General features: G+C 36.2%; 5 protein-coding genes and 1 non-coding gene across 8 annotated transcripts; 5 read left to right on the top strand and 1 right to left on the bottom strand.

Annotated features, from left to right (window-relative positions):
* Window positions 1–989: 989 nt before the first annotated feature.
* LOC108814804 (ruvB-like protein 1) lies at window positions 990–3737 on the top strand. Its single transcript, XM_018587436.2, has 11 exons — window positions 990–1211; window positions 1498–1686; window positions 1802–1933; window positions 2018–2167; window positions 2270–2425; window positions 2553–2687; window positions 2772–2837; window positions 2918–3024; window positions 3131–3230; window positions 3307–3468; window positions 3552–3737. Exons 1-11 carry the CDS (start codon window positions 1122–1124, stop codon window positions 3639–3641), a joined length of 1377 nt encoding a protein of 458 aa, XP_018442938.1. The 5' UTR covers window positions 990–1121; the 3' UTR covers window positions 3642–3737.
* A 238-nt stretch (window positions 3738–3975) lies between these two features.
* Window positions 3976–6378, top strand: LOC108814952 (protein phosphatase 1 regulatory subunit SDS22). Its single transcript, XM_018587608.2, has 10 exons — window positions 3976–4131; window positions 4212–4283; window positions 4359–4451; window positions 4538–4619; window positions 4702–4758; window positions 4844–4908; window positions 4997–5092; window positions 5179–5265; window positions 5368–5448; window positions 5534–6378. The coding sequence occupies exons 1-10, from the start codon at window positions 4024–4026 to the stop codon at window positions 6170–6172; spliced, it is 1380 nt and encodes a 459-aa protein (XP_018443110.1). The 5' UTR covers window positions 3976–4023; the 3' UTR covers window positions 6173–6378.
* Window positions 6379–6521: 143 nt separating this feature from the next.
* On the bottom strand, window positions 6522–6593 carry TRNAQ-CUG (transfer RNA glutamine (anticodon CUG)). Its single transcript has one exon. It is a non-coding gene; the product is annotated as a tRNA-Gln (tRNA).
* Window positions 6594–7726: 1133 nt separating this feature from the next.
* On the top strand, window positions 7727–10311 carry LOC108814776 (uncharacterized). Its single transcript, XM_018587402.2, has 3 exons — window positions 7727–8759; window positions 8846–8938; window positions 9252–10311. The coding sequence occupies exons 1-3, from the start codon at window positions 8343–8345 to the stop codon at window positions 10212–10214; spliced, it is 1473 nt and encodes a 490-aa protein (XP_018442904.2). The 5' UTR covers window positions 7727–8342; the 3' UTR covers window positions 10215–10311.
* A 1353-nt stretch (window positions 10312–11664) lies between these two features.
* Window positions 11665–14458, top strand: LOC108816131 (NAC domain-containing protein 89). Its single transcript, XM_018588703.2, has 5 exons — window positions 11665–11879; window positions 12819–13044; window positions 13185–13456; window positions 13557–13781; window positions 13961–14458. The coding sequence occupies exons 1-5, from the start codon at window positions 11799–11801 to the stop codon at window positions 14309–14311; spliced, it is 1155 nt and encodes a 384-aa protein (XP_018444205.2). The 5' UTR covers window positions 11665–11798; the 3' UTR covers window positions 14312–14458.
* A 550-nt stretch (window positions 14459–15008) lies between these two features.
* LOC108816366 (protein salt-induced and EIN3/EIL1-dependent 1) lies at window positions 15009–16282 on the top strand. Of its 3 annotated transcripts, none has more exons than XM_018588937.2 (2): window positions 15009–15138; window positions 15843–16282. In XM_018588937.2, exons 1-2 carry the CDS (start codon window positions 15054–15056, stop codon window positions 16121–16123), a joined length of 366 nt encoding a protein of 121 aa, XP_018444439.1. In that variant the 5' UTR covers window positions 15009–15053; the 3' UTR covers window positions 16124–16282. The 3 variants fall into 3 exon arrangements, with proteins under 3 accessions (XP_018444439.1, XP_018444441.1, XP_018444440.1); XM_018588939.2 differs by lacking the exon at window positions 15009–15138 and adding an exon at window positions 15187–15589 and having other exon boundaries at window positions 15820–16282; XM_018588938.2 differs by lacking the exon at window positions 15009–15138 and adding an exon at window positions 15192–15589.
* Window positions 16283–16736: the final 454 nt, after the last annotated feature.

The raw sequence follows: 16736 nt of genomic DNA, 5'->3' as shown, positions 1-16736 counted from the left end.
TTATATATATATATCTTTCATTCATTACTTCATATATTGTTCCAGATAAAAAAACTATTATAAGTTCAGACATTAATTTACTGTCACCTCAACAACGAAAACATGACATGTCAATGTAAAATTTAAAATTTATGATAAATTCACACTTTTAACATTTGAATCATGTATATTAAAATTATATTAAATGCTTCATAAATAATATTCATAGCTAACAACAATACATTATGGCTTTCTATTATTTTTTTGGCTTCGCCTAAATTTTGGTGGTAATAAAAAGGAAAATAGTAACAATTAATATCTTATTTACAAATTTTTGTTGATGTGGGTTAAAGAAACATAAAAACAACATCAATTTGTTTTTTTTTAAATATAATAATACATCAATATATAACCTAACATGTTATATATGAATATTAAATAATAACAATTAATATCTTATTTTTATGCTACTTGCTTTTAGAAAAATAACTTGGTTTTTCCTCACGCATTTACTTATGATAAAATTATGAACTAATATGATTTAATCTGTATACACAAGTGATATACTACGTTTACAAAAAACCTCCAAACTACCTCCATCTTCATTGTGTTAATCATATTACATTTTTTGTTTCATACCGTGGAAATATGTTTGCAATAAAATAAGCTTAATATCAAAAATACAATCTCATAAATTTTAAAATAAAATCACACATTTATAAAATTGTGAATACAAAAATTAAACAAAATATAAGAAATAAGTAAATAAACAAACTTCAGAATACATAACCGCGCGTAGCGCGGAAAAACAATCTAGTTGTCAATAAAATGTGAAAACAAAGCATAAACCAAAATAAAAACTTTGTAAAAAGTAAAAAAACAGAGACAACTTTCCAATTGTTACTCAATTTTAAAATGTTGGGGTAATTTTGTAAAGAAAAAGGAATATAAGGGCTATGCCGCAACAAATCCCATTAACATATACTAAAAACAGTAGAAAAGAAGAGGTTTTGGCAATTCAGAGAAGAAGCATCAAAAAAAAAAAAGGAGAGAGAGCTCCAACTCTTCCGCCGCCTTCGTCGTCGTCGTCGGAGAATACAGTAAAAGTCCTATACATCTCAGACGCGACTCAGTTGGGGGAGATGGAGAAAGTAAAGATCGAAGAGATTCAGTCCACCGCGAAGAAACAGCGGATTGCTACTCACACTCACATCAAGGGTCTTGGCCTCGAGGTTCTTCTTCTTCTCCTCCTCTCTACACTGTATCCGTTATCTAGGGATTTAAAGCTCACTGCTTTGTTTGCTGCGCTCAAGAGACTCAATAGTGTTTCTAGATGTAACTTGCAGTTAGGTTTCTCTATGCTCGTATTAGGGTTTAGGGTTTAAAGCTCAATGTTCTTTAGGGTTTAAATTTGTAGGCTTTTAAAGGTTTCTTTTACTGACAGTAATGTCCCAAAGCATTAGTGTGATCCCTTTGGGAATATAGTTTCGTTAGCTGATTCAATGTCTCCGTTTCTAGCCAACCGGAATCCCTATACAACTGGCGGCTGGATTCGTCGGTCAGCTTGAGGCGAGAGAGGCAGCTGGTCTTGTAGTTGACATGATCAAGCAGAAGAAAATGGCTGGCAAGGCTCTTTTGCTCGCTGGACCTCCTGGTACCGGGAAAACTGCACTGGCTCTTGGAATATCCCAAGAGCTGGGAAGTAAGGTTAATCTCAGATGTCTTTATCTTGAATCTTTTATGTTCCATTTTTCCCACATGGCTACGTTAGATATGGTATGAAAGGCATTTTTATTCACGTTTAGCTTAATGCTGTTTGCAGGTTCCATTCTGTCCAATGGTTGGATCTGAGGTTTACTCATCCGAGGTTAAGAAAACTGAGGTTCTCATGGAGAATTTTAGACGTGCCATTGGGCTACGTATCAAGGAAACCAAAGACGTCTACGAAGGAGAGGTGTGTGTGCTGCTATTTTTCAGTTTCTTGTATTGTGTAATATATGGCTGTCAGATTCTTAACATGTTGTCCTTGAGTTTCCAGGTTACAGAGCTTTCCCCAGAAGAAACTGAAAGTCTTACCGGAGGTTACGGCAAAAGCATCAGCCATGTTATCATTGGGCTCAAGACAGTCAAAGGAACCAAACAACTTAAGTTGGATCCCACTATCTACGATGCCTTGATCAAGGAGAAGGTTAGTTGTTCGATTTCGTTGCGCCTGACATTGTATTCATCTGTTTGGTTCTGTCTTGTTCATTATGTCCGGAGGTTCTTATATTTGCTATTTGGCTCTCAGGTAGCTGTAGGAGATGTTATATACATTGAAGCAAACAGTGGAGCTGTCAAGCGGGTGGGTAGAAGTGATGCTTTTGCCACTGAATTCGATCTGGAAGCAGAAGAATATGTTCCACTTCCCAAAGGAGAGGTTCACAAAAAGAAAGAGATAGTGCAGGTTTACTTACCTTCTATGACCTTTGCTTATCCCAAGAGCTATCCCTTCTGTGTTGTTGTAATTTTCATCTTGTCACTAAGTTAATGTAAAGAGGTGGCCTCTAAAAAGCTTTCTTGAATTTGGTTAGGATGTCACGCTTCAAGATCTGGACGCAGCAAATGCTCGACCTCAAGGTGGGCAGGATATACTTTCCTTGATGGGCCAAATGATGAAACCCAGGAAGACTGAGATCACTGATAAGCTGCGGCAAGAAATCAACAAGGTGATCTTCTTCACTGAAGACCTAAATGATTCTTGTTTATATTTTGCTTCAGGACTAATAGCATGTAGTGAATGATTATTGCAGGTGGTGAACCGTTATATAGATAAAGGTGTTGCAGAGCTTGTTCCCGGAGTTCTATTTATCGATGAAGTATTTTCCTAAATATATTCTCTCATTCCTCATTGTTGCTCAGGACTCAGGAGCAGTAATCTGACTTAACTTAACTTCAGGTTCATATGCTTGATATGGAGTGCTTTTCCTACTTAAACCGTGCTCTTGAGAGCTCGTTATCTCCAATAGTGATATTCGCAACAAATAGAGGAGTTTGCAACGTAAGGTGAGGATAAAACGCTAGACCTTGGTAGAAAATTTATCAGTTTCTGCCTTTGGAAATCATGTGAACTTGGGTTTAACTTAGTGGTTATAATTAACTTTGTTTGCAGAGGGACTGATATTCCGAGTCCCCATGGAGTCCCTATTGACTTGTTGGATCGGTTGGTTATTATCCGGACCCAGATCTACAACCCCTCTGAAATGATACAGGTTACTCGGTTCTCACTTAAAGTTTTTTGCAATCCAGTTAATTAACACATTCTAATAGATTTGGTTATGTCATCAGATTATAGCAATTCGTGCGCAAGTAGAAGAGCTAACAGTAGATGAAGAATGCTTGGTCCTACTTGGGGACATTGGGCAGAGAACATCCCTAAGGCACGCAGTTCAGCTTCTGTCTCCTGCCAGCATCGTGGCGAAAATGAGTGGACGTGACAATATATGCAAGGTACTTGTGAATCTTGGAACTATAAGCAGTCTAAAAATGAGTATTACGGTTGTTGTTGTTAATCACTTGGTACTTTTTGACAGGCTGATATAGAGGAAGTAACATCACTCTACCTTGACGCCAAATCTTCAGCAAAGCTTTTGCACGAGCAGCAAGAAAAATATATCTCATGAGAGAACACACTAATCGAATGTTTTTGCTTCTCTTTAAGCGAATTATGTAATGGAGAAATCTAAATTTAATGGGATAGAGTTTGTTCCATCATAACATTCTACTTGAACCAGTTACTTGATTTGGTTGTTACCTACTTTAGTTGTGTTTCTTCATGTTGAGTTTCCCAGTTCCATTACAAACTTGGAACAATTCTTCAACAACTTGTGAATTATAAAACAGAAACAGTAGAGAAAGAGGGCGTCCCTGCTTTCTACAATAATATATGGGCCAATTTTATAAATAATAAGAAGTTGTGGGGTGTATTTATAAAACTTTCGATAACGGGGTTTTAAGGTGAGAGACTGAACCAAAAGGCTAGGGTTTTTCGCTACGGAGAGGAAGATGGCGACGAAGAAGTCATTGACAGTTGAAGAAGTTCTAAAAGAGAAGAAAACACATGACCTCGATTCCGTCAAGGAACTTAACCTTGGCCACAGAGCTCTCACCGACGTGAGTTTAACCCTCCTTTCTGCAAAACTCTGTTCCCCAAAATTGAAACGAAAACCCTAATTGTGTGATATTTGATTCAGGTGTCTTGTTTGAGCAAGTTCAAAAACTTGGAGAAGCTCGACCTCCGCTTCAACAATCTCACTGATCTCCAGGTAAAACCAAGAGACTTTAAAACAGACATATTTAGTCTACTCTAAGCTGAAGGGTTCATGTTTTATTGGTCTTAGGGACTCAAGTCCTGTCTGAATTTGAAGTGGCTGTCAGTTGTGGAAAATAAATTACAGAGCTTGAGTGGTATTGAAGGATTAACTAAGCTTACAGTACGTTCAATTCATTTCATTTGTTTTTTTTCTAAAATGTTTGCAACTTCGTTGCTATTAAAGATGAAACTTGGTGTTGCGTTCAGGTGTTGAATGCTGGAAAGAATAAGCTCAAGTCTATGAATGAGATCTCTTCCCTTGTCAATTTGTGTGCCTTGATTTTGAACGGTCCGTTGAACTACACAATTTTATTTTTGTCTCTTGTATCCACCACAAGCTAATACTGATGAATTGTATTCACTTCTTGCAGATAATGAAATCTCCTCTCTTTGCAAGCTAGATCTATTGAAAGACTTGAACAGTCTCGGTATGTTTCTTAACATCAGATCAACATGTTCTTACTCTCTCTCTAGTTTCATCTACTTGAAGTTTTGTTTGTGGATTTGATGCAGTGCTGTCTAGGAACCCTATCAGTGAAATCGGTGACTCACTTTCAAAGCTGAAAAAACTCACAAAAGTAAAGCTTTTGAGTTTTTTCCTTCTCATGTTTCGTAATCAAAAAAGTTCAAAACTAAAGTTGATCCTTGACTAATCCCTTGTTTCAGGTTTCTTTGTCTGAATGCAGAATAAAAGCTATCGGGTCTTCTCTCAAGTCATGCTCTGATTTGAAAGAGCTACGACTCGCTCACAATGAGATTAAGGTTAGGTCTCTCTCTCTTCCATTGATATGCACACTTTTATTTATATTGCTAATGACTGTTGTTTCCTTAACGCTTAACACGTTCAGGCTCTGCCAGCAGAACTTGCACTCAACAAGAGACTCCTGAATCTGGATGTGGGAAACAATATGATCACTAGTCTCTCTGGTTTAGAGGTATATATATAAGTTAAAGCAAACTTTTCGCCTTATCTAGCTCGTGACATGCTTTTTTTGCATTGATCTAAAGTTGTTGTTGTTGTACCCAAATGTTGATAGGTTTTGGGTACACTATCTTGCTTGCGAAACTTGAATATTCGAGGAAACCCAATCTCTGACAACGAGAAGTCAGCTAAGAAGGTGACAACCACTTTCTTTGTACTTAGTGTTTGCTATGTGTATAGATCAAACAAGAATGAGAATGTGTGTACTTCAATGTTCGCAGGTGAGAAAGTTGCTCCCTCCTTCAGTGAATGTCTTTAACGCTAAACCCTTGGATAAAAACTCCAGGAATGCAAAGCATGTTAGATTTGATACCGAAGATGTGACCTTTGATAGTCGTCACAGCAAATCAGCAGAAGAAGAAGAAGAGGAAGAATCCAAAGTGGATCGAAAGAGCAAGAAGAGCTCTAAGAGAAACAAGTCGGAGGAGGAAGAAGAAGAAGCTGATAATGAAGGTAGCAAGAGCAAGAAGAAGAAGAAGTCTAAGAGCAATCCAGATATAGATCAAATTCAAGAAGAAGATAGGCAGAAGAGAAGTCTGGGTAACATGGACGATGATGCTACTGAGAAGAAACAGAAAAAGGCTACCACTAGTCCTAAGAAGTTAATCGATGCTATCGACGATGCTGAAACCTCTTTGGCTGAAGTCTTTTCCAGGGAAGACGTATCGAAAGATTCTGGAGATGGTGTTGAGAAGAAGAACAAGAGGAGCAGTGTGCAAGAGACGGGTGTGGTGAGAGTGGTAGATACTCAAGGTAACAAGAAGAAGAAGAAAACAGGAAATAAGCAGAGCAAGAGTGCAGTGGTTGAGCTTCCTGGGGAAGTTGAAATCGGGTTGGGAGGAGAGTCAAAGTGGGAGTGAACCGGAAAACTTAAAATTCAGATGGTGCTCGCATTTCAGAGAGAAGGGGATAGTTGTGTTGGTGAAAACAGATGTTTAGTGATCTTGTTTGAGAAAAGTTTTTGCAGCGTTGAGAAGGGTTTAATTTTGTTGTGAGATGCACTCTGTTATACAGTTTTTTTTTTATTACCTATTTATGGAAAAGCTCTGTCATGTGTTCTGGTGAAGTGTTGGACATGTAAGGTTCATATTCTTGTTTTTGAGTCGAACCAAATTGGGAACGACTCGAGGATAAATAACTAGTGACGAAAGAGGCCCAACCTGAAGTGGGATTATTCGCTAAAGCTCTTCATAACTTAAAAAATAAATAAGGTCCCACCGACACTTGAACTCGGGTTACTGGATTCAGAGTCCAATGTCCTGACCACTAGACCATGGGACCGATTTGGTTATGCCAGTCATCCGTTATTCTGAAAATAACAAATAGAGCGATTTATTATCTTAGAAAACAGTGAAAATTATAAAAAATGTTATAGGATTCTGAAATTATTTACTTCAACCTGCAGCAATTTAAAAGTATAGCATTTTGTCAATTTATCCACGTGATTTGCGACTAGTAGTCAAATACTCGAAAGGATAAAGAGAGAGTCGGAGTAGTTAGGACCCACATTAATCAGAGCCGTTCATCTACTTTGTATTTTCTTGCATGGTCGTGGGACCCTCTTGGCCTCACAAATAAATTAATATTTTATTTTGAATTGCTTAGCTAAACTGAATACTATATAGATTTAGGATCTGAAGGAGGGATTTGATTTGACTGACAGAGAAGGCATCTCTTGGGATGTTCCATTAGAGTATTTCATATTATTGTACTCAGCATGTGCTCGTCTCTAATATGTCAAACAGAAAAATACGAACTTCTATAATCAAATTTATTTTCATTTTTTTTTCAATTTCATTTCATGGCATTGATTAGTAAATTAGTCATCGTTGAGGATTATATCAAAGAAATTTTAGTTATGATTTACAAACTTTCTTTGTTCTTTATTTCAAACATTAAAATAGTTTCTATCCATTTTTTTAATACCCTATCCAAATTTGAGATTTAAAAATTATGTAGAAATAAATAAAATTTATATCGCATTTTTCTAATACTCAAGCCAATGAGTATTGAACTTCATAATTCAGTAGCCAATATCCTTTTCTCAAATTTATTTCTTTCCAGCATTTCGTCCAAAAATGTCACCATACAAGTGTTTTGTTTTGTCTAAAGTAATGTTGAACTTTTGTCATAGCATGGTGGTTGATGCCTTAGTTTTGAGAATATAGTTTCTCTTTAATCTTCATGAAAACTATAGATCATATTATTCCCAAATAAAGCCTATCAATAGGCAATAGCTAATTGAATCAAACCATGTTTACTGCATGTGATGTAAACCTATATCTAGTTAGACTTTTAGCAAAGTTCTATTGTCCTCCTACCAAAAAGTAGGTACTAACACGGACTGGTATACCTTTTTTTTATAAGTCGTTGTTGCATTAATGAGTTACCGGCAACAAGATTTAACCGTTATGGAAGCACTCTATTTCTTTAATGACATTGAATAACAGTGGTTAATGTGTGTACAATGAACCCTGCAAAAACATTGCCAACGAGACAACGCACACAAACAAAACACCACAAATAAACACTTTCTATCCTTGTTCCCATTCTTCCTCTTCCTCCACTTCCTTCTCCCAAGAAAATAACACAATTTCCCAGATTCAAACTTCTCTTTTTTCAACGTCTAAAGAAAGTAAGAATCTATCGTCTCTAATTCTTTTTTTTGTAGTATATATAAAAAACTACTTTGCTCTTTTTCTTCTTATGGTAGAGAGCATTTTACAGTAAATAAATTTCAGAGAAAAGCAAAAGAAGATAACACAGAAAGTTATTAACTTTCTCTTTTTGTGTTATCTCTATCACTCACTTTAAAGTTTCCTCAGGGATTCAAAATCAAAATCTTCCAGAAACTGCTTCAAGCTTCTACTTTTTTTTTGATTCAAGCTTCTACTTGATCAAACTCATGACCCACTTCTCATAAAAAGCACCAACCAATTCCAACTCTTTTCTCATTCATTTCTTTAGTTTCCGGCAAGATTTGAAACAGATTTGTGTTCTGTTTTTTTTTTAAATATAATAATAAAAAATATGGATCGGAAGAGAGGGTGCAAGATCAGGAAGAGAGGTTGTTCTTCTTCCTCTTCCTCTTCTCTTGCTCGTCGAAACCGCTTCAAACGCGCCATTTTCGCCGGGAAAAGAGCCTCACTAGAAGACGGTGGCGGCTCAGAAACTCCGGTTAAGTCCATCTCCGCCGCTAAAACTCCCGTACTCTTACCATTTTCTCTGGAAACACCTCCTGTAGGCCAATCACAGAAACGCTGCGTCGTGTCAGCGAGAAAGCTGGCGGCAACGTTATGGGAGATCAGCGACGGCAATACAGATCCTCCTGTATCCAACGAAGATTGCTTGAGAAACAAGAAACCACCGAGAAACAGAAGGAAGACATCAACAGAGATCCCTTTCCCTGATTTCCCGCCAAAACCATCCCATCCGAATTCCCATGAGGTTAGGGTTTGCTTGCGTCTCAAGTTTCCTTTTTTTGCTTTATCCTTTTCTTGAATTACAAGTCTTTAATAGTAAAAAATTCACAGAGAATCTTTCTCCGAGATGATACAGTTCGTAGAAGAACAACAATTCCTCAGAAACTACAACTAATCGAATACAAAAGCATCGGCACAAACTCTGTAAGTTTGCGTATACTCCCTAGGTTTCAAGATAATATATATTCTAGAGTTTTTATACATTATTTTGACAATGATTACATTATTTTCGTGTATAGCTATTTCATATGATTTTAACCAATCAAAAATTCATTAAATACAATTAATATTTTTAAAATGTACAAATTTTTATTATTTTTCAATGTAAAATATGGATTTTTTTATAATCATTTTTTTAAAAAAATGGATCATTCTGAAACAGAGATAATATATTTGTTTTGGGAAAAACTTCTATTGCGTGACAAGAAATCTCTGATTAGTTAAAGCCGGACAACAGGTGAAAACACGTTTCAAGAATGTCAGCGAGGGTTTAGCTACGTCTAAAGAACTCGTGAAGGTCTTAAAACGGATCGGTCACCTCGGAGATGATCACAAGAACGCAAGCAATCGTTTGATCTCGGCTCTGCTCTGTGAACTGGACAGAGCAAGATCTTCTCTGAAGCATCTGATGAGTGAATTCAATGCGGAAGAGGAGGAGAAGCGGAGGTTAACAGAGAAGCTTCAAGAAGAGGCCGTGGCTGAGAGAAATCTCCGGCTAAGAACAGAGAAGTTGAACAGAAGATTATGGAGAGAGCTGGCGGAAGCTAAGGAAACGGAGAGGAAGATGAAGGAGGAGATGGAGAGAGAGAAGAGAGCGAAAGACGTTCTCGAAGAAGTTTGTGACGAGCTGGCGAGAGGTATCGGAGACGATAAGAAGGAGATGGAGAAAGAGAGAGAGATGATGCATATAGCTGATGTGTTGAGGGAAGAGAGAGTTCAGATGAAGCTTACGGAGGCGAGACACGAGTTCGAGGAGAAACACGCCGCCGTGGAGAGGCTCAAGAAGGAGCTCCGGCGTGTCGTGGATGGCCAGGAGGTGAAAGGGTCGTCGGAGATTTGCCGGGTTTTAGAGATGTTAGATAGTACTGATAATGATAATGATGATGATGATGAGGATGAGGATGAGGATGAGGATGAGGATGAGGATGAGGATGAGGATGAGGAGAGTGATCTTAAGTCCATTGAGTTGAACATGGAGAGTGGAAGTATTAGTAAGTGGGGCTACGTTGAAAGCCGGAGGGATGGCTCAGGCGAAGATGATGATCATGTGGAGAAGAGATCAGTGATTGTTGATAATGGGGAGAGAGACGAATCTTTGAAGACTCTAAGAGAGTACATTGTTTCGAATGTGAGATTCATAGGCTCTTCTTCAGCGGAGCAGTGGAATCATCGGCACTTACCTAGTGTGGAGTTTGTGTAATCACCTGAGCAAGAAAAAAAAAGTATCAACTTTTGTAATGTATATACTATATTTCCTTATTTGTAATTTTATTCAATTTAATTTTTGAAGAAAGCAATTATTTTGACTAAAAACTTATGTTTACACACTATTAGTTATTCGGTTTGATGATATACAGATTTGTAACCGATTAGTTGATATTATCATACAGGTATTATGTCACAATTCGAATTCATACATGAAAGAGTCTGTTTTTTTAGGAAAAGTCATTAGACTAGGCTGTAATTTACAAGCCAAATATGAGGATATATCAATGGAATCATATTTGGATTGTGTTGGAGGATAAGATACATTATTGTATACTACTATACTTGTTTGCATTTGTGAAATATTATTCAATAACTTTTTCTTTTTGGCATAATTGATGATACACACATGGGAAACGTCGATTCAGTGTACATTAAATCGAAAATAATTACAACAATTAGAATATGAACAATGAACAATAATGAGATATAATTGATGCAAGAAGGGATTAGTTTTTAAGATTTTGAATCAAACAATGAAACAAAGCGGGTTTCTCTATTATTTTGTGGACAGCGTCGCGACATCCTCCCATGTGATTTTGTCTTAACTCTCCGTTACGGTTCAGCCTTGTTTTGGTCTCAATTTTATTTTCCATCGGTAATAACTATTAGTCAATTAACCTATTAAAAAACCGTTACATATCGAGATTAAACCTTTTACTTATGGTCTCCAAAATGTTATATATGTATTCGGTTCCTAAATTGATCAAAATAATTTTATATATTAATCATTTAGTAGTTATTTCAAATCCTATGAATTTTAAAGTCGGCTTTAGGAATTCAGATGCAGTAAATATCTTGAATTTTATGATATTTGCAATTTGCTCCGTTTTCTTTTCATATTATTCCTTTTTAAGAAAATCATCATTTTCCATATGACTCCTTTAAACTAAAAAATTTCCATATTACGTCAACAATTAATGAAATGATCAAAAAGAAAGAAAAAAATTCATTAAAGTTGAACCCTGGATATACTTCAAATGGGAAAGCTTATGAAAAAATGCATCAAACGTAAAAAACAGATCAAACAGAGTAAATATAAATCAAATAGTTATGCAGAGTAAATTTAGAGTTAACGAAGTATAATTATTTATATATAGTTATTAAGAAAAAAAAATTACATTCACTGGCCTTTGCAATTATCCAATCTTTTGTTTTTGTTTCCGTTCAAAGCCACAATAGAGTGAAAGCATTACTGGAAGCCACTAGGGAAAATGTCAAATGCTAAAAACATTGGCCTAATACAGGTAGAAATCTTGTCAGTGTGATCTTATCAAGTGTGTGTGTGGTTTATCTCGTTGTCTCCTTTGTCTATAAACTTTGAAAAGTTCAGTGAACCTATCAATCACTATTGTTTGGACATTGATGTTAGTAATAGCAACTGTCAGTGGACAGATCGTTAGTCATGGGTGAATATTTCGGATTACAATTTGATGTGTTTTTATTTCGAATTATTATTATGTTTTTTAATAGTTCTTTTTCAACTTAGTTATTTATAACTCTTTCCTTCACTCATCCTATGCACCTCCTTAATTTTTTAAGAAGAGCGAATCAGGCGAATCAGACAAGGATGGAGGTTTCATCACGTATCTCGGTAGCGGTATGATGCATGCTGATAGATATGATGTGTTCGGATTAGGTTGTTTTAAAGTGCTTGGTGATTTGCGCTTCTTGCTGAAGAAGAAACTGTTTTGCTTTGTTCTCATGTCTTCCACAGCTCTTTAACAACAAAAATAAACAATCTCCTTTTTAACCAAGCGGTAGTAGCCTTAGTCTGATCGTAACTTTTAGGGGTTCAGTTTGTATCCACGTTGGTCTTGAATTCAATTCTCATTAGAAATTTTTTTTTGTTTGGTCAGTTTAGGTTTTGGCTTAGTAATTAATATGGTGAACTGTAACAAACTATCAGTACACTTTTAATATTAATCGAAAGATATTCCAAATTCAGATTATGCAATATAGTATCCAGTCTACTCGATAGTACTAAGTGTGTTCTTCTCAAAACCGATCAGATCAGCGGATAAAGATATACATTTTTTTTTTTGTATATTCGGTATTATTCACTTCATTACGACACTTTTGCTGTGTCTCTTATTGGTTCAGTATACAGTCAATACACCTTGCTGAACAGAAGAAGAAAAACATTTGTGGACACTGATCAAGGGCTTTGTAGTAGTAGTATTAGTAGTAGTAAACTAAATCAAAAACCTTAAACTGAGACTACATGAAAACGTTGCACAAAAGAAAAAGAGAGACGTGAGAACCGTAAATAAAGCCTACAATTTTTAAACTAGCTAGGTATGGTGACATGGAATCAGACATGCATGCATAGCGCAATATAACCGCGCAACACCTGGGCAAAACCCATGTGTGTGCAAATGTCCTACTCACTGAAAACCTCAAAGCTGAACACTGAAAATCTCAGAAATTTTGTTTCTTACTAGAAAAACCTGTCTTCTTCTCTCCGGCCAAGATTAGTCGTTAAGAAATGAAGTCTCCCGTGAGTAGTTGGAGAAATAATTAACTAATATATAAACAGAATGTTTGGTACGTGCGGGCTTTCATGGAGGCAGTGGCGGTGGGAGTTTCTAAGGATATGGCAGCATCAGTGGAAGCGTCGACGGTGTTTCCCGGGTTCAAGTTCTCGCCTACGGACGTGGAGCTGATCTCGTATTACCTGAAGCGGAAGATGGACGGCTTGGAGAGGTCCGTAGAGGTTATACCAGAAACCGATATCTACAATTTCGAGCCTTGGGATTTGCCCGGTTTGTTCTTTACTTTTTTTCTTCTTCTTCTACATCAAGTTTTGCTCATCTTTATCCATTATTAATCTCTTCTAATCCGTAATCAGTGTCCTGTTTTGTGTTCTTGTTATTGATTCAATCTTGATTTATTTTCTTTCCAGATAAGTCGATTGTTAAATCTGATACCGAGTGGTTCTTCTTTTGTTCCCGTGGCAAGAAGTATCCACATGGTTCACAAAACAGGAGAACAACCAAGATGGGATACTGGAAAGTCACTGGGAAAGAACGTGATGTCAAGTCTTCTTCTCAAGTGATTGGGACAAAGAGGACGCTTGTGTTCCATATTGGTCGTGCACCAAAAGGCCAAAGAACAGAGTGGCTTATGCACGAGTACTGCATGAAAGGAGGAGTATTTATGGTACACTATTCTAAGGTACACTTTCTTAATAATATTGTTGACCATTACAGATGAGTTAACTTTGGCTACTTGAGCTATTCTGGTCTTTGGTTTAAGTTGGTTAATTATCTTGTAGGACGATGCTTTGGTTGTTTGCCGGCTTAGGAGGAACAGAGAGTTTCGTACTTATACAAGTCAAAAGGCACCACTAGAGCCAGATTTAGCAGCCGATATGCACATGATCTTGCAAAATGGTGACGCTAATTCAGGGAGCCCGTCTGATTGGGAAAGCATGGTTGATTTTTACCTTGCAGGTGAATCATGGGACAACCATGTCACTGAAACACCAGAAAATCTACAGGTTTGCCCCTTTTGTGTTTGTTCCACTTCTTGTCTGATGAATATGGATGTACTTTTTAGGCATTTATATACATTTGTTTCTACGTGAGAATATATTAGTAACTTTTTCACATTTAGTTTCTAGCTGAGAACATATTAGCAACGGTTCTTGTAGATGATTTTTTTTGTGTGTGTGTTTAGGTGGAAGCTGAAGAGGATTTCTATGGGGATATCCTTAGGGACGATATCATCAATCTTGATGAAGTGGTGATGATGCGGAAGGCACCAAACGAAGTGCCAACACTTGAATCAGCATCAATGGCGATAAGAATACTTCCTTTACCAAACATGATAGACAGACAGATGGCTTCATTTTTAGAGCAAAGACTATCACAAGAGAATAAAAGAAAAGGGAGCAGCGGCACTGAACCACTGTCGAGTTGTTTTATTGGTTTATACTCGATCAAAACAGTGAACCGAGCAAGATGGGACGTTATTATAGGAGTAGTTGTTCTCACTGTAATGCTGTTTTTTTCTACAGTAACGCAATGAAAGTAGTTTTAAGAAGCAATCGTGCTTTCTTGAACCAAACCGATGTTGTTAACTGAACTCAATATTGGTCACGCTTTAAAAAAGTTGTTTTCATAAATGGACGGGGGTATAATTTAGTCAAATCACACCTCACTCCGTAACATATTGTGGAAGACTATTTTCATGACTTTCATCCATTGCAAGTTGCAACTGTTGTAAAATTGTGTTAAAATCTTGCTGATTCTTTACTTGGGAGGTTGTATTTTGTTGCGAGTAGTTTTTGCAACTGTTGCTGAACATACACATAAACTATACAAGAGTACGTTCTTATATTCAAGCTTTGGTTTATTGTTTGGTTTTGAATTTGAATGAGGGTAACAAAAGTCTAAGATGACAAAGGAAATCTTATGTCATACGAATCTCCTATTCTATATGCAATTTTGTTTGTACGTTTCATGATTCCTTCAGTCACAGCCTAAATCTCACCAACCACACTGTACATACAATTTTCTAAGTCAAACAAAACCGAATCCGAATGAATTTTAATCCTTTTCCACTCTACATTTTTGTTCGCTTTCTAAAAGTCAAACAATTTTAACAACTAAAGCCCATTCATCTAATCATCTTTTTGGAGTCAATATTTACATCATTGTTAATCATATTAATCAAATAATCAGTTTTCAACGAGAAATGGAATATGCTACTTAAAAATGTTTTGTTGAATAATCATCATATAAGATTTTATTTATTTCTAAGAAATCTTATGTTGAATATTACTGTTCGTGAAAACATTTCTTCTCTTCAGTTCTCATATGCCACGGCAAAATCTTATAGTATCATCCACCCAGGTAACTATTATTGTATTTTGTCAACACCTATTTGACTATGTTATTACCTTTCATGTTGATAATAAATGGTCGACTTTCTCTATCTAATTTCTCCCAGTTTGAAGATGAGTTTTCATGATAAAATTATGAAAAGGGACAAAGTATCTCGTTTGTATTTATCCGAATACTATTTGGTAATAAATGCAATTCCAAAGCTCAATTCATACACTCAATCTTTTGCATATTATTTTCAAATCACATTTATTGCTACAAAACATCTCATTTTTATAATTACTTCTCAAGAGTATTTATGGTGAAAGCTAGATAAAACTAATTAATTTAATGTGAATTCAATGAAACCCTCTCCCCTCTTGTGTGTGCATCTTTATCTATATATAACAACAACGAATAACATGAAGACGTCAAACTTTTTCTTTAACTCTCAAGAACAAGAACAATAGTCTTAACCAAGGTAATCTTTCTTTGAACCAAGATCCTAGTTAAGTTCTTGAAATATTGTTACTTTAACATTCGCTTTTCTATATATAGAAAAGTAAACCATTTTATTGATAATTCTACTGTGTTTTCTTTTTATGACAGATAGAGATACTTGTATTTTATTGTCTTATAAACAATATCAATCTCTATCGAAATTTTTCTAGCGCAAACCTTTGTTTTAATTTTCGTGTGTTTCTTATTCAGATTCCTACAAAATATATATGCAGGAAACATGAATCAGCAAGAAACTGCGAGTACTCTTAAACTTGATCTGAAACTAGACATATTGGATTCATCTTTGCCAATTGAGAGCCCATCTTCATCGTTGTGTTCGGAGGAAGCTGAAGGTGGAGAAGGAGTGACTAAATCGATGGTGGTCGTTGGTTGCCCTAATTGCATCATGTACATCATCATGTCTTTGGATAATAACCCTAGATGCCCTAGATGCAACAGCCAAGTTTTGCTTGATTTTCTCACAAGAAACGATAGCAAAAAGAGTATTAATTAAAATAATATCCAACTAAGAATGTTCTTTTCTTTTTATTTTCTTTTCTTGATTTATTGCCACATATATTGATAGTTTTTTTTTATCATCCACATATTTTAAACTAGTGAACGGATGTATTCATAAAACCGAAATTCTATATACTTCTGTTTAGACCTGGGATTTTAAATCCAAACCAAAATTTTCGAACCGAGTCGAACGAAGTTTTGTCAATTCAGTTTTGCTTCGGCTAATAAGATAAAACCGATCGGCAACAATGTAAATTGTATTCGGTTTATGGTTCGAGTCGTTCGGTAGGACAAACCAAACGGCTAACCGAAACAAATCTGTATGTAGATATCCCAAACGGTTAACCGAAACAAATCGAGTCGTTTGAGATTCTACACTCTCAATATCCACGTTTTTTTATCAACACGGCTACATCAGCTGGATCCAAAGGTTCACATGTTAAATCCAGCAAGAGTAATTATCAAGTCTTCCTCCGTTGTTTAGACTATGCTCCGTCTGTGGACAATCAGTCTCGGATATTTTTCTCATCAATTCAAGATAGCTCGTGATTCAAAAACTTTAGGTATAGTGACCGGACTGATTGAATATTTTGGTTTAATTTGGCAAC

This window comes from Raphanus sativus, chromosome 7 (assembly GCF_000801105.2).
Source record: "Raphanus sativus cultivar WK10039 chromosome 7, ASM80110v3, whole genome shotgun sequence".
NCBI classification, from domain to species: domain Eukaryota; kingdom Viridiplantae; phylum Streptophyta; class Magnoliopsida; order Brassicales; family Brassicaceae; genus Raphanus; species Raphanus sativus.
The sequence above is the reverse complement of the archived record's forward strand: the minus strand, read 5'-3'. Positions and strand labels throughout refer to the sequence as shown.

Excerpts from the sequence above, each read along its gene's own strand:
- LOC108814804 (XM_018587436.2), top strand. The coding sequence starts at position 1,122 with ATGGAGAAAGTAAAGATCGAAGAGATTCAGTCCACCGCGAAGAAACAG. Across the intron at positions 3,025-3,130 it reads AGAGGAGTTTGCAACGTAAG|AGGGACTGATATTCCGAGTC; the intron begins GTGAGGATAAAA and ends CTTTGTTTGCAG. Across the intron at positions 3,231-3,306 it reads ACCCCTCTGAAATGATACAG|ATTATAGCAATTCGTGCGCA; the intron begins GTTACTCGGTTC and ends TTATGTCATCAG.
- LOC108814952 (XM_018587608.2), top strand. The coding sequence starts at position 4,024 with ATGGCGACGAAGAAGTCATTGACAGTTGAAGAAGTTCTAAAAGAGAAG. Across the intron at positions 4,909-4,996 it reads AGCTGAAAAAACTCACAAAA|GTTTCTTTGTCTGAATGCAG; the intron begins GTAAAGCTTTTG and ends CCCTTGTTTCAG. Across the intron at positions 5,093-5,178 it reads TCGCTCACAATGAGATTAAG|GCTCTGCCAGCAGAACTTGC; the intron begins GTTAGGTCTCTC and ends TAACACGTTCAG.
- LOC108814776 (XM_018587402.2), top strand. The coding sequence starts at position 8,343 with ATGGATCGGAAGAGAGGGTGCAAGATCAGGAAGAGAGGTTGTTCTTCT. Across the intron at positions 8,760-8,845 it reads CCCATCCGAATTCCCATGAG|AGAATCTTTCTCCGAGATGA; the intron begins GTTAGGGTTTGC and ends AAAAATTCACAG. Across the intron at positions 8,939-9,251 it reads AAAGCATCGGCACAAACTCT|GTGAAAACACGTTTCAAGAA; the intron begins GTAAGTTTGCGT and ends GCCGGACAACAG.
- LOC108816131 (XM_018588703.2), top strand. The coding sequence starts at position 11,799 with ATGCACCTCCTTAATTTTTTAAGAAGAGCGAATCAGGCGAATCAGACA. Across the intron at positions 11,880-12,818 it reads CATCACGTATCTCGGTAGCG|AATGTTTGGTACGTGCGGGC; the intron begins GTATGATGCATG and ends ATATATAAACAG. Across the intron at positions 13,782-13,960 it reads AAACACCAGAAAATCTACAG|GTGGAAGCTGAAGAGGATTT; the intron begins GTTTGCCCCTTT and ends GTGTGTGTTTAG.
- LOC108816366 (XM_018588937.2), top strand. The coding sequence starts at position 15,054 with ATGTTGAATATTACTGTTCGTGAAAACATTTCTTCTCTTCAGTTCTCA. Across the intron at positions 15,139-15,842 it reads TTATAGTATCATCCACCCAG|GAAACATGAATCAGCAAGAA; the intron begins GTAACTATTATT and ends ATATATATGCAG.